The sequence below is a fragment of the Lactuca virosa genome, chromosome 4, assembly GCF_052849685.1.
Source record: "Lactuca virosa cultivar CGN04683 chromosome 4, Lactuca_virosa_CGN04683_v6, whole genome shotgun sequence".
Classification (NCBI taxonomy): Eukaryota; Viridiplantae; Streptophyta; class Magnoliopsida; order Asterales; family Asteraceae; genus Lactuca; species Lactuca virosa.
The window spans coordinates 53,061,700-53,077,542 of record NC_136429.1 but is presented as its reverse complement, the minus strand read 5'-3'; the positions used below and the strand labels follow the sequence as shown (position 1 = coordinate 53,077,542).

Here is a 15,843-nt window from a genome sequence, read left to right as displayed (position 1 = left end):
GCGAGCCTCGCATCCGATGCGTGTACAGTGACTCATCGTATCCGAGCTTCGCAGGAGCCACGAGCCACCCACCTCGGACCCGGACTTTGGTCCAATCAGAGGCCGACAGCAAGCCCCTCGCATGCGCAGCCCACGTGCGAGCAGGTGCTGCCCTCTTCGGATCTGCTGCCACGTGTCTCCTTCTCAGCTGTTGATCCTCGGTCTCGCACACTATAAATAAGAGGGTGCGAACCCTCCCGGCTAAAGTTGGAAAATTGGCAATTTTGGCCCCTTTTTCAATATTTTAGCTATTTTGACTTCCCCCGATGCCCCGAGATCATTTCCAACTCCCGAAACACGTCCCGGAGTGCCCGAGAAGCCCGAGAAATTTATTTTTTCGGTTTCGAAGCCCGACCCTCGCAGTGCCCGGTTTCTCAATAAAACTCTCGGTTTTATTAGAAACAATAGTTTTAGGCAACGAAGTGTTGCCCGGTTATCGTTAAATCAAGTGAGTGTATAGTCACTTTCATCTTAGACATATATATGAAGTATTTTCTTTAAAATACGTGGTATGTGTAATTATATTAATTGTTTAATTAAGGTGATTGTTGAATAGATATTTATACAAGTTTTAAACTGTGTATGTATTTTTATCTAGAAATATGTTGGGTAAAACATGGGTAGATAAATTAGATGATGTGTGATGAAATAAAAGCGATGAGAGATATCGATGTTTAAGATGATCTAGTCATCTAGCAGAGTATAGACAACGGCCACAGACTATTTTAGATAGTCCAGTGGAACGTTAGCAGACTTGTAATCGGTTGAAACAACGTATCCAAGAACTCAAGTTGTTACATCAAGACTCGTCGGGAGAAGAGAATGAATCGGAACCGAGCGTATGGGGAAAAAGTTATAAGGAAGTCAAGCCTTTTCTAGGCCATGACAAGATCATCATGAAGGAGGTGTAACACCTGTTCCAGGTATTATTTAATTTATCTAAGTTTAAGGTTTTGTACATGGACTCGGCAAGTTGGGGAGCTCCAACTAGTCGAGTAGAGACTATTCTGAGGACGTGTGATTTAAACCCTACTCGACGAGTCGGAAGGCCCCGAATCGACGAGTAGGCGTTGTAGAGAGAAAACCTAATTCTCAGGGGTTTTCACCCTATTCAAAGGACTTATGGCTCATTTGTAGCCTCCCTCATCGTCCTTACAGCCCAGAAAGAAACCCTAGCCGCATTGTTGAGCTTCCTTGAGTGTGTGAGTCTTAGAGAGTAAAACTTGTGCTTTTGAGAAGGAAACTTGAAGATTGAGGAGACTGAAGAGAGGAGAAGGCTTGGGATCCAGCATATACTGGTTGTGAGCATCCATTTCGAGGTAAAAAGTTACCACCTTGATCTCTATTTGCTTAGATCTCATTTCATGGAAGGATATGGTCACTTTTGGTGCGAAATGGGGTCATACTCAGATCTGGACTTATCACAAGGATATGGTTCCAGATCTGGACCTCTCTAGGTCCCCAAGGACATAAAGTTGCTCACTTTATCCAGCTTAGGCCCTTTCCATGCACAAAAACCTTGTTGGAAGCCTAGTTTTGATGTTATAGCCTTGGAAGGCCTTGCATGCACGTAAAGTTTTCAAATTTACGTGGTAACTGTACTAGGGGAGGTTGGATCTGAAGTTTGAGACCTTTGACCCCACTAAAAAGGGCTGAACACAAAAGGGAATGAAGGAACTCGTCGAGTCCCTTAGTTGACTCAACAAGTCGGGGTGGGGTTTGCCCATTTTCGAGCTTCTGAATGAGTGCAGTGAAGGATTAGAGTTTTGGTCAGAATGGACTCTAGGTTTTCTGGACATTTGATGAACTCGACGAGTCACTTAGGTGACTCGGCGAGTTGAAGAATTATTCAGTTAACTCGACGAGTTGCTGGATGCACTCGACGAGTTGAGGTCAGCATGGACTGTTGACCTTGACTTTGACCAGAGTTGACATTGAGGATAATTATGGTATTTCAGGATTGTAACAAGTTAATCACATGATGATTATAGGCAATTGAGTTGGAGCAGTGCGTGGGATATTTCTGATCTTAGTTTGTCAGTTCAGCATTTGAGAGGTGAGTCTCCTCACCATACCAATGGGTCTAAGGCACCAAGGCCGGCCCATTTTATGATATGTGATATCTAGTTGTATATGTGGTATGCTTGTATGGAAGACCATGGGAGAGCCCATGACACTTGGATGTAAGACCATGTGGAGAGCCCACAGCTTTCCTATTAAAGACCATGGGAGAGCCCATGGCAACCGGATGTAAGACCATGTGGAGAGCCCATGGCTTTCCTATTAAAGACCATGGGAGAGCCCATGGCACTTAGGTGTAAGACCATGTGGGGAGCCCATGGAATCCTGGAGTAAGACCCTGGGGACGAGCCCATGTCATCCCTATATGTTGTATGCATGGCTTATGTGATATATGTGACTTTTATAGATAATATGATATGTGATATGTGGATTGTGTGTGGGGTTTGCTCTGGGGAACTCACTAAGCATTAGCTTACAGTTTGTGGATTTGTTTCAGGTACGTATGAGCCCAAGGGCAAGGGCAAGGCTTAATGGCGTGGCGTGCACTCTCTCTCAGGCGTTATTATGGGACACTCTGATGTTTGAAATAAAATTGTGTTGTTATGAATTTGAAAAAAATTGTATGTGGGATTTCATGTTTTGTGGAAAGTATTTTGGTTAATTAAAAACGAAAATTTTCTTTCAAAATTTTGGGTTGTTACAAGTATAGTTTGTTAAGGGATACTAGTGTAAAGGTTAAATTTCCTAACTTCACATGACATGCTCACCTTAACAAATTCACTGAGTGGTTAAACACCGTTGGGCGGATGTTTGATCCGCGAGACATACCAAAACAATTAAAGGTAAAGATAGTGGCCATTAGATTAAGGAAACATGTCTCTCTTCAGTGGAATTATGTGAAGAAATAGCTAAACCTTGCAGGAAAAGAAAATGTCATTACATGGGAAAAGATGAAGAAATAATGAGTAATTTTTTTGCCTCGGAATAATTGGCATAAATCTTTTTTGGAGTATCATAATCTATCACATAAAAACGTTTCTTTTGAGAAAATCATTCATGAGTTTGATCGGTTTAGGATGCGGTGTGACGTGGTAGAAGAGGAAGAACATGTTATTTCTTGAATTTTAAGGGTGTTAAAGCATGAGATCTCAAAGATAGTGAATCTTCAGCCATATTTGACATACTCATATGTGTGCCATCTAGCACTAAAAGTAGAGAAACAAGTTAAGAATAAGGCTAAAACAATAAGTAGCCAATTCATCTTATTTTATTGTATGTATCACCTGTTTGTATTTTCCGTCTTGTTGCGAGGTTCGGGGGCACGAGAAATGAAAGGTAATGCCATGAAAGTAAAAAAAAAAGAGTGGAATTTGTGATTTTCTAATTCTCCCTCGTGGTCACATTGAAGTGGTTTAATTTTACATTTGAATTGGGTTTTAACATAGTTACATAAATGCAAAATATTATCAAATACATTGGACTTCTTTTGAAGAGGATATGCCCAAACAAAATAAGAATAATGATCAATAAACATAATATAATATTTAATATTGCTGCCATTTGGAATAGGTGATGTCTAAATGTTAGACTGACCAATGTAAAAAATATCAAAAACAATTGAATTTGAGTTATAAAAAATAAGGTGTGTGCGTTTTCCAAGCTCAAAATATTTCAATATAATGTATTCTTGACATTATTACAAATAATAAAACCACTAGAAAGTAAAACCTGAAGCATATGGGCGCCAGTATAACCAAAACGATTGTACCAAATGGATGTGAGAAGACCAACAGGAGACCAAGACGTAATGGCAAGGTAAAGATCACAAGAATATCACACCTAAGAACAGTTTGGTGTGTTTGGAATTCCTTCACAAAAAGGAAAATATTACGTCAAATTCAATGATTACATTGTTTTCTTTTTTTAAATGGCAATAAAAAGTTAATTTTTGATAATAATAATAATAATAGACGTAAAAAGTAGATAGTGGAGGTGCAATGGAAATTGAGAGATGGAAAGTTTGGTGTGTCTGAAATATGTAACGGGTGTAGATGAACCAATTCCAAAGATAATTGAATTAAAAATGCTCTTAGTTTTAAAATATGTGAATATACATGTGTCTGAGGCGAGGTGCAAAGTGGCGATGGTATCCATGTACCACATGACATCAAAGGGGTCGTGAAGAGTCATGGTTTGAAACATTTGTGATATATTTGTGGCTTGGTCAACATTCATAGGTGGAAACAATTTCCATAGTTGGTTCCTCACTAAAGTGGTCATTTTCGCATGAAAGGCATCCAGTCTAGGGGATGGTAAGTAGTTAGTATGCTCCAAGATAGTCGAAGTGAGGCGACGATGGGCTATTTGTAATATCCCAAATCCTGAAGTACCAATCTATTTATGTTATTGTTTTGATAAATGATTTTTATATTGAGAAGTGAGGATTTCCAGCTTACGCACGGCGTACTGGCCATGGGCGTAAGCCTTAACAAGGATCGGGGTGGAGGCGACGTACGTTGGGCGTATGAGTAGGTACGTCGGGCATACACATGTAGGTGGAAAACCCTAAATTGAGTTGTGGCCCCTATTTAAACACCTTATGCCTCCCTTAGACATTTTTTAGATAACCTCCCAACCCTCTAAACCCTAGATATCGAACCCTAACCTTGAGAGTGAGGATCTTGGAGTCTTTTTGGTGATTTTGTGCATTCTTGCTGAGGAAGAAGGTCCTTGAAGAAGGTGGTGTTGCTTGCAAGCTTGTAGATCCTAAAACTCCTTCATCTTGTGCATCTTTTGAAGGTATAAAGTCCATACCTTGCTGATGTTCTTTCTAGATCTCTTTAGATGGGTTTTTATGAGCTTTTTGTCCCAAAGATTGGACCTTTGTGAGTATGGGGTACTCCAGAGCATATTGGTTGTCCTTTTAGATGTATTAGAGTGATTAGATTCATAAAAATTGTTGCTTGATCGTTTCCATTGGCCCAGCATGAGTTAAGTGACTTAGAGTGTTGTAGAAGTTAGAGTTTTGTGTATTGAGCCCTGTCTAGCCATGAAAAGGATTAAAGTTGGTGACTTTATGGGTTAAGACATTTTATATTGGTCAGATCTGAAGTTGGGATAAGTGTATTAAAGGATTAAGACATAAAAGTTGTTGATTATGGACCAGGCAGAGAACGCTGAGCGTACTCCTGGCTACGTCCTGCATAGCTAGGCCCATCCCTGATGATTGCTTACTCGAGTTGTACGCCCCACGTAGTGTAACATCCGTCTCTCAAGGTATTATTTAATTTAAGTAATTAATATTTTTTCATTGGACTAATAATGGGACAAGTGGATTTTTGGAATGAACCTTAAGCAAGTGGGCCGAGAAATTAGGTTGCCCATAAGACGTACGCTGGGCGTACCCTCAATATACGCGGGGCGTAGAGGCGCCTAGGATGGGGGGTACGCGCATCCGTACGCGCAATGTACCGGGAGTACACGCAGAATACGTGAGCAGATGCCAAAACCCTAATTTTTAGCGTTTAAGACATATACAAACCTCATTATAGTCCCCTGGCCTCCTTACTAGCCTCTTACCCTCATAAAACCCTAATTTGCCTTCATACTCCATTGTTGTGTGTGTTTGACCTTTTGAGCTCATTTTCGGTGAAGAAAGGCTTGGAAGAAGAGAAGAAGAGTTGAAGAAGAAGAACTTGAGTATCGTGAGCTCAAGGATCTGGGACTAGTTCATATTTTGGCACTCAAAGGATGTATTAAGGTTGCCACCCTTGGAGCTCCAAGCCTTCCTTAAGCAGTAAAGTTTCAACCTTTAAGGCCTTTATGAAACCATGCATGAGATCTAGCCATTTCTATGGAGTTAGTTGCTATTATTCAATGTTTGGGCTCATTTGGTGGGTTGCAAGCCACCAAGTGATTGACTTTATGGATCAAGACATTAAAGAGGACTTGGATCTGTAATTATAGCCTTTGTATTAGAGTATTAAGTACTTAATGGGAAAAGTGACTTAACAGGGAAGTACGCTGGGCATACATGCAGGTACGCGCAACGTACACACCATTTAGCAAGTACGCTTAGTCTACAGAGGACTACGCCCCGCGTACTCAACATATATGGTCTTGGCGTGTTTTGGGCCTCGGTTTGGCCCATACCTTGGATTTTGGGCCTTAGAGGGCTGGTTTTGGACTATTGGGCCCTGTGGCCCACGATGGAGTATAGTTATGGGCCCGAGAATTTGGAATTAGAAGTATTGGGCCTTTTGGGCTATATTGGTCCATTCGAGATTATTCATTTTGGGCTAAGGACTTATTGGACTTGTGAAAAGGCCCATTTGAAGTGGTAGGCCCAATTTAGAAAATTGGGCCATTAGTAGGCCTTAGGGAGCCTTTGATGGGCCATGGGTGCACTGGGTTAATAAATTAGAATTGGGCCTTAGGAATGGTTCGAGTTGGGCCAATGGGGTAAAATGGTCATTTTACCCTAAGTGGTGTTATAGATTCTGATTGAGTATTATTATGATTATGATAGCTGGGAGTCATCGGAGCAGCTGTTAGAGGTTACTTCCTGTGAGATTCGAAACTCAGCTTTACGAGGTGAGTTACCTTCCAGTAGCAGTGGGTCTACGACCACAATGCCGACCCACTAGTAGGAGTTGGTTGATAGATGATTGTCTTTGTGATAATTATCTAGGTTTGCTACTACCTGATATGTTTTATGTGATTGGTATGTTATGATATATGTGATAGTGGTAGTAGGGGGATTAGTCCTGGCTACTGGTTGAAAGATACCGAAGGGGTCGTCAGAACCCATGCATGTCTAGTAGTATGTTCATGATATGTTCTTATGTGGTAGTGGTAGGGGTGAAATAGTCCCCGATTACCGGTTGAAAGATACCGAATGGGAGGTCAGCTCCCTGATACCGGTTGAAAGATATCGAAGGGGAGGTCAGTTCCCGGATACCGGTTGAAAGATACCGAAGGGAAGTCCAGCTTCCGGATTATGCCAATCGGATACCGGTTGAAAGATACCAATGGATAGGAAGTATATGTTTATGGTATGTGGTATGATGGGGGGAACTCACTAAGCTTCGTGCTTACAGTTTACAGTTTTTTTTTTCAGGTACCTCTTCATCGAAGGGGAAGGAGCCGGCACGGTAGCAGCGCATCGCACACACACTCGATTTCCACACTATGATGTCCTTGGGATTGTACTCTGACATTATTATTCCATCACATGTTTTTATGACACTTGACTTATGGGTTATGAGTTTGATATGATATTGATGTTGTTTTTCAGTAAATGGTTTTAATAAATTACTTAATCAAAAACGAAATTTTTGGTCTAGAAAATTGGGATGTTACACGTAGGAAGGTGTATGCCCCACGTACGGACGAGAATGTGGACTTGTTGACTTTTGTTGACTTTTGACTTTGGTCAAAAGATTTAGGGTTTTGGACCATGGAAGGGAAAAATGGTATTTTTACCCTTTAGGGGCGTAGTTGTGGGATTGGGCCTATGAGTCAGGTTATAACCTTAATTGACTAAGGTTACTTGTTGTGTTTTTTAGTCGGATTCTAGTTCTGGCAGTTCAGGTGTGAGATTTATCTGTCATCAGCATCAAGTGAGTCGCCTCACTTATTCTTACATGTGTGGTAGAATAATTGTATCTATGATGACCAGCTAGTTCTAACTGTTATTATTGTGTTACGTTGTTTATATGTGACTGAGACTTCGGGTAGTCTCCATGGTTGCTGATAACCCACAACGCGTGCTATTTTCCCACTGAGACTTCGTGTAGTCTATAGGGTTGCTGATAACCCATAACTGTTTATGTGTAGTGTTGTATGAGATATCTTAGCGATCTCACTAAGCTTCGTGCTTACAGTTGTTGATATATGTGTTTCAGGTACTTCTAAGGATTGCGGGAAAGCGAAGGTCTAACATTACACACTCACTGGGAGATTTTGTTACTGGGCATTTTGTGGCAATCTGATATTTATGGTGATGATTTGTATTTGATACTTATGATTTTCTGATGGTTGGGTCTATGAACAATATTTTGGGTAATTTAAAAATGAAAAAATTGGTTTGAAATTTGAGGTGTTACAAATTTGGTATCAGATCCTTGTTTTGAGGGATTTGGATGAACTCTAGGGGAATTCCAAACTCAAACTAAGGATCTGAAGATTTTTATAAAAACTTTTCAAAGAAACAAAGAATTTTACAGGAGAAAACCTAGTGAAGCAGTGGGTACAATCAGCCAAAGCTCGAGCGGTAGTTTCCCAAAATATCTCGAATCATATTATGAGTAGTGTAGAGCTGATATCTTATGAGCTGATAGAACTGCATGCTAGGGATATGATAAGGATCCTGCAGGAAAGGTGTGATAGGGTTTCCTGATTTGTGATGCCTTTAGCCTAGGAGTTTTTTCTTATGAGATTGAATATGTCACTGCTATTTTCTTGGTGTATGCTGCATAATTGTACATAGTTAGGATTTTATAGCCTTAGAATGCCTAATTATCCTTTCTTCCTATTCCTTGTTTGGTTGTGTATTTTAGGTAGAATCATTTATTCGAATGTTTATCGAGTCTCATATTGTGTATAATCGGCATGCGCAAAGCAAATGGCGAGGAAAACGGAGATCTTGTGACGAAGAGCAGTGCTAGGGAGCAGTCTAGAATTAGTGCCTAGATGCTTAGTAGTGGTTCTGAGGAACCAGCAGGGCGAGTGTATAGCTAATCTTGAGAAATAGAGTTCTTGTGGCTTAGGGTCTTGAGAGGACGATTTGAGAAAAATACGGGTTGGTGTGGAAGGTAGTATTTGGCCCGTACTACGGAAAGAAGCGAATCCGTATGCGGCTCAAGAAGGAATCTTAAGGAACTAAGGAGATTATAGGAGTGTGTGGATGTCTGTCTATGCGCATTAGCCTGATTCTGATGGTTTTCTTGTGTGTTTCAGTATGGTGGTTACCCGAGGTTCAGGCTCTGGCGACCTCGAGAGGCCGAGTACTAGTGATGATAAGATCTGTAGGATTGTTGCCGCCGAGGTGGACGTAGTGATGGGAGTGGATATACCAAAGATTTTTGGGTCTATAATACCTTGTTGATTGAGACTTTCGACGAGCGCTATGCTGCCATCACTGAAGCTACTGCTGCGGCAGCCACCGCAACTACTGCTGCGAGACCGCAGGGGGTGATTCGTTGCGGTACTGGGAGTTCAACAACACGAAGCCACCCGAGTTTGATGGGACCCAGGATCTGAATGCTGCGATGAGATGGATTTATGATGTTGAGGGTTGTTTTTACACTTTCTCTTGTCCGAAGAATTTGAGGGTTCGTTTTGAATTGAATCAGCTTCGCTTGGGAGCGAAGGATTGGTGGAAGTTTGTGACAACTGATTATACTCTTGCAGATCGTTTTGCAGTAACCTGGGAGAGATTTACTGATATGTTCAGAGATGAGTTTGTACCAATGGTCAAGCGAGAGGTTGGCCCAAGAGTTCCTGTCTCTCAAGCAAAAGACAGAGATGATGACTAAGATAACCAGGATGTTTCCTGAGAGGGCCCAATTCTGCCCTGAGCACGTGTTAACTGAGTAGGAACTTGTGAGCCGCTATCTGAGTATTCTAAGGAGGGATATTCGTGAGTTCATGGAGAACACTTCGTATCGGACTTTGGATGAGTTGCAGAGCACTTCCAAGAGGATGGAGATCGAGCTAGAGACATAAGCTAGAACAGATATGGAGATCCAGGTGAGAGATAGGAGCCCGTGCAGTCGCAGCCGGCGACCAAGCGGCCTAATCCCGATGACTCAAGAACTGGAGGCCAGAAGGGTCGTACTTGCGGTAAGTGCATCAAGGGGCATGGGGGACCCTGTCGGTCCGAAACTATTTTCTACATGTGTGGAACGGATGGGCATTTGGCTAAGGATTGCCCCAACGGATTTCGGGTTTGCTTCAATTGCTACTAGATGGGTCATTTGAGGGTCAAGTGTCATCATCTTGCATCTAGGGCAGTTCAGACTCCAGCCCCCGTGATCCTGTGTATTACTAATGGCCGACATGGGAAGACCGAGGCTCTAAGGGCTCGAGGGAGAGCATTTCAGTTGAAAACAGAGGATGCCCGAGCAGCTACAGATGTATTGGCTGGTATGTGTTCTTTATTATTCTGCTAATTTATTTATGTTGCTTATGATATTGTTCATGTTAGGTACTTTACTTGTGAATTTTGTACCTACGCTTGTGTTTTTTGACTCGGTCAGGAGTCGGTATTTTGTGTCATCATCTTTTTATCATGGTTTTAGTGTTACATAAGAGCCTTGAGTAGGCCATTGAGAGTCTCTATACCTGATGAGCGCCCGGTCTCCGCTACTGACATCTACCAGGGTTGTGTGTTAGAGATATTTGATGTTGGATATCTGATAGATCTTATCCCTATTGCAATAAGAGATGTATGTGTCATCGTGGGTATGGACTGGTTGAGCCAGTTTGTGGCTCTGATTGACTGTGAACAGAAAATGGTGACGGTTCAAGATCGTAGTAGGGGAGTGCTGACCATTTACGACGAGGGAAGTAGGTTAGGATCAACTTTCTATTCAGCCGCCAGGGGGAGGCAGAGTTAACAACATGGGTGTATGGGTTATTTGGCATATGTAGTGGATACCCAGGTTGATGAGAAGAGATCGGTTTCTATTTCTGATGATCCTGTTATGCGTGAGTTGCCTGATGTTTTCCCTGATGAATTGCCTGGTATGCCTCCTAAGAGGAAAGTGGAGTTTTGGATCGATCTGATCCCTGGTGCGGTGCCAATTGCCAAGGCATCATATCGTCTTGCACCTCCTAAGATGTAGGAGTTATCCTCTCAGCTTCAGGAGCTGTTAGGAAAAGAGTTTATTCGCCCGAGCAGTTCTCCATGGGGAGCACCGATTCTTTTTTTCAAGAATAATGATGGTTCACACCGGATGTGTATTGATTACCGGGAATTAAACAAGCTGGCGCTGAAGAACCATTATCCATTTTCAAGAATTGACGATCTTTTCGATCAGTAGTAGGTGCATCTTGGTTTTCCAATATCGATTTGAGGTCTGGTTACCATCAGACAAGGGTGCGAGAGGAGGATATTCAGAAGACGACCTTCCGAACTCGTTATGGACATTATGAGTTCGTGGTGATGCCTTTTGGACTCACCAACGCACCAGCAACATTCATGGATCTCATGAACCGGGTGTGCAGGCCCATGTAGGATCGATCAGTGATCGTCTTAATCGATGACATTCTGGTCTATTCGAATACCAGAGAGCAGCATGAAGTGCATTTGCACGAGATTCTCGGAGTTTTGAGGATGGAGAGGCTCTATGCCAAGTTCTCCAAGTGTGACTTCTCGTTGCACGAGGTTCAGTTTCTTGGACACCTCGTCAACCAGAATGGTATCTTGGTCGACCCAGCCAAGATAGAGGCGGTGATGCGGTGAGACGTGTCAAACTCTCCATCTGATATTTGGAGCTTCCTCGGTTTGGCGGGATATTATCGGAGAATCATTCGAGACTTCTCTAAGACTACCTCTCACTAAGTTGATGAGGAAGGATGTTGTGTTCAGTTGGGGGACTGAGCAGCAGGCATCATTCGAGACTCTTCGCCAGAGACTGTGTGAGGCGCCACTACTTTCCCTCCCAGAGGGAGATGAGGATTTTGTGGTCTACTGCGATGCTTCTTTTCCAAGGTTGGGTGTTGTGTTGATTCATAGGGAGCATGTGATTGCATATGCTTCGAGGCAGCTAAAGCCTCATGAAGCGAAGTATCCCACCCATGATTTTTGAATTTGGGGTGGTGGTTTTCGCTCTCAAGATTTGGCGTCACTATCTTTATGGAGTTCAATGTACCATCTATACGGACCATAAGAGCCTGAGGTATCTTATGAATCAGCCTAACCTGAACATGAGGCAGAGGGGGTGGTTGTATGTAGTGAAAGATTATGACTGTGAGATTCTGTATCACCAGGAAATGCCAATGTGGTGGCCGATCCCTTGAGGCGGATGGCAGTCAGTACCCCGATTCAGGATGTGTGTATGAGGATGACAATGACGACCCTAGTTTTGGAAACAATCAAATAAGCGTAGCCGGAGGCCATAAAGGAAGAAAATCGGAAAAGTGAGCGGGTGATCGGTTAGATTTTAGCATTTGATATCGACGGTAGGGGGCTTTTGACTCTTCAAGGGCGGGTTTGGGTGCCTTATGTAGGTGGGGCTCGACGGGTATTGATGGAGGAGACCCACAAGTCAAGATTTTCCATTCATCCAGGGGCTACTGTAACATCCCCATTTTCACGGCCAGAAAAGACCGATTTTGTTTATGCTTTATAAAAATCCGAGTATCTATTTTAATAAAAATATTGCGGAATTTGTTCCCAGAAAAACATGATAAATACATTATCGAAGCATTTCCGAAGAAATGTATTTTTATTCATTTTTTAAAACATTTGGGATGTCACTGTCAATACAGAAACATAAGCATAAATAGAACTTACATTCATTTACACTAGTGATCTACACCTCTTTAATCTCCCAGTGTAATGTAACTTCGTATCGGCACCTGTGATTCAAATAAGCTTGAGTGGGTCAGGTTGGGAAACCTGGTGAGTACATAGGGTTTTCAACCCACAATAATATAATTATTATGTTTAAACTTTAAACAATCAACCCAATTACCCATCCCCATTATCTTCTTTACTCTTAAGGATCTAACCTAAGAATCAGCTATTCCTCGTTCATTCATTCCTAAGGATTATCCTAAGGAATAGGCACGAAATCCATTGTTGCTAATGACACATATGTCAAGCACAACTGCTAATATTATCACTTAGGCGCATCTGCCAGAATTGTGACATTCTTTATGGGGCGCATCTGCCGGTATAGTCCTTTAGGCGCATCTGTCGGGGTTATGAGGTTCTCTATTAGGCGCTGCTGCCGGTAGAGTCCTTCAGGCGCATCTGCCAGGGTTATCTCGTTTATTGACAGTATCATTTTCGAGAGTCCACTCGCAATACATGTCAATGGGTTTTTTAGAGTACACCGGTGAACACATCGTTCACAACACCTACAGGTTGCGAGCCTGCTAGTGTTCCACTGGACTGTCTAGAATAGTCTGTGGTTGTCATCTATACTCTGCTAGATGAAGGGGCCAGCATTTGGGTAAAAGGCTTCTCACATCGTCTAACTCTCACCCTCACCTCATGGTCTATTTCACTTCTCACCTCATCATCCAACTCATATTTCATCTACCCATGTTTTACCCAACATATTTTGTAGATATAAAATATATATACAGTTTAAATCATTTAAAACATGTATAAAATCATTCCTCCGGCATAGATAGCAAGTATACAGATAATATGCACACGTAGCACGTAATTTATATAAAATACTTCATATCTATGTGTGAGATGAAAGTAACTATGCACTCACTTGTTAAAGTGATGATTCCAAACTCGGACAGCGCTTCGCTTCTTAACAATATAATTTCCTTCGACGAAACCTAGTATTATTACCACTAGATTTTAGTCTAATATTCACCGTGACTAATTATTAGTCTTATTATTATTATTATATAAGCGTTTAAACAATATTTTCCAACCACTATGTACAGACAGGGGCCAGACATAAAACACCGGAGGGCAGGACCATTTTGGCATATAGCACTTTTGAAATCCAACAACCCTATGCGGCCCTTTAAACCAGATTCCCCGTACCGCGAGTGGTTAAAAAGATATTATAACAACACTTATATAACTCATAATAATAGCCCAAATACTCATTATAAGTTCCTAATAACATTACTATATTAAAACATAAGCTATATTAAAGATAGGTTAGTCATAGCTCACTTACAGCGGGTTTTCTTGAAAACCGGGCTTCACTGGAGCAACGTTCCCGAGCCGAAAGGCTCTTTTCTCAGGGCTTCGGGAGCCTCGGGACTTCCTTCGGGTGCTAGGGGGTTTACCTAGGCTTAGGGGGGAGGTTTAGGGGCTTAGAGAGAGACAGAGAGTATAGAGAGAGAGAGAGAGAAGAGGGTTGAGGGGTGAGAAAATGAGGGAACCCGACACTCTTATTTATAGGCTGAATTCTTGATGGACTCGCCAAGTCGGTCCACTGACTCGCCGAGTCAGTGCCATTTGTCATCATCTAATGGCTTTCCTTGGAGAGAAAGCAACGGCTGTGATCGCGCCACGTCACCCAAACTCGCACAACACCCTCCCGACATAGAAAAATCATAACTCTCGCATACGAGCTCCGTTTTTGACGTTATTTTTTTCCACGCGTAGGTAAAAACAAGATCTACAACTTTCATTTAGACTCCGTCGGCTAATTCTCGACCGATCTTAAATTTAACAGTACGAGGAGATTATACTGTTAAATGTCCGCGTAAAATTCATAACTTCTACATACGGACTCCGTTTTCGTCTGTCTTTTTACCGTTGAGTTTCTATTAATGAGATCTTCAATTCTCATTTAGGTCACGTAGGCCAAAAACCGCTCGAACTAAAATTCGAGTTTCAGGTTGTGTACTGCTATGCCAAATCTTAGAAAATTCATAACTTCCTCATACGAAGTCAGATTTGGGCGTTTTTTTTGTATGTTCTCGGTTTAACGTATTCTACGACTTTCGTTTAGATTCCTAAGGCTAAAATGTCTTCTATCATAAATTCACTATTTACGTCTCCCGGTGCCGTGCCGGTTTTGCCGTAAAACTTCGACGGGTCATAACTTCTTCGTTATAACTCGGATTTCGGCGTTCTTTATATGTACTGAACCCTTGTAACATATACTACCACTTGGTTAAGATTAATCCTTCTAAATAATCTTCCATCAAAAAGTCATTTTTGACACTTATTGTCTTTAAATTGACTAGCCCGAATCTGCGGGCGTTACAATTATCTCCCCCTTAGGATGATTACGTCCCGAAATCATCAACGAAACAGGGCTTGTATAATGATTCCATATGTTATTTCTTCATCCTAGGTAATAACCATAACTTCGATCTTGCACCCACTCTATAAATTATGTTAGACTCCAAATTATGACCTTCAAGTCACAATCTTGATCCTTACCGGAGACTCCTTCTTCTTCTTAACAACTTAAGAATAAGTTCTTTGATTTCTACAATAAATTGACGGGTCTCGTTCTAATGACCTCTCATCGTATGTTGCAATGCTTAGACTCAGGTCTCTTAGAGTCAAATTCCAGAACAGGCTATACCTTCCTTCATGTTCTAATGTGATATAAACGCATTCTAGCATGTAGCACTTCTAGCTACAAGTTTCATATTTCAATAATGATCGCGATACTCTTACTGATCGCTTCGATTATCTTTCACTTCAATCGTGTGGCTTGAGTCAGATGCTACATCGATCTTGGTTCTCTGAACCATGTAACACACTCATCTTAGTCGGACTCGATATGATATGACCTCTAGGGTCGGAATAACAATCATATTCTCAGTCATTACCGAAACGATGGTAACGACATACTTGAATAAAACGGAATCAATTACTAGCTTCTTGGTAACCTTGTGACCTTCCCTGATCCAAGTGCGAGTCCTGTGCTTCCGATAGTATAGGCCTATACTACCATTCACACCTACTCATACTCGTCCCAAGTATTGTCTCGCAGTTTTTCCAAGTCATTATCACAAAAACAATTTTAACACATACAAATGTGTTCAAATAATCATATAATTTTCCCTAGACTCTAATAGGACTTCTTCCATGCGTATCTTCAATCATCAACT

General features: G+C 41.7%; 1 protein-coding gene across 1 annotated transcript; it reads left to right on the top strand.

Moving 5' to 3' along the window:
* The first annotated feature begins 10,031 nt into the window (after window positions 1-10,031).
* On the top strand, window positions 10,032-10,910 carry LOC145104454 (uncharacterized). Its single transcript, XM_079041700.1, has 4 exons — window positions 10,032-10,209; window positions 10,271-10,281; window positions 10,365-10,632; window positions 10,717-10,910. The coding sequence occupies exons 1-4, from the start codon at window positions 10,032-10,034 to the stop codon at window positions 10,908-10,910; spliced, it is 651 nt and encodes a 216-aa protein (XP_078897826.1).
* Window positions 10,911-15,843: the final 4,933 nt, after the last annotated feature.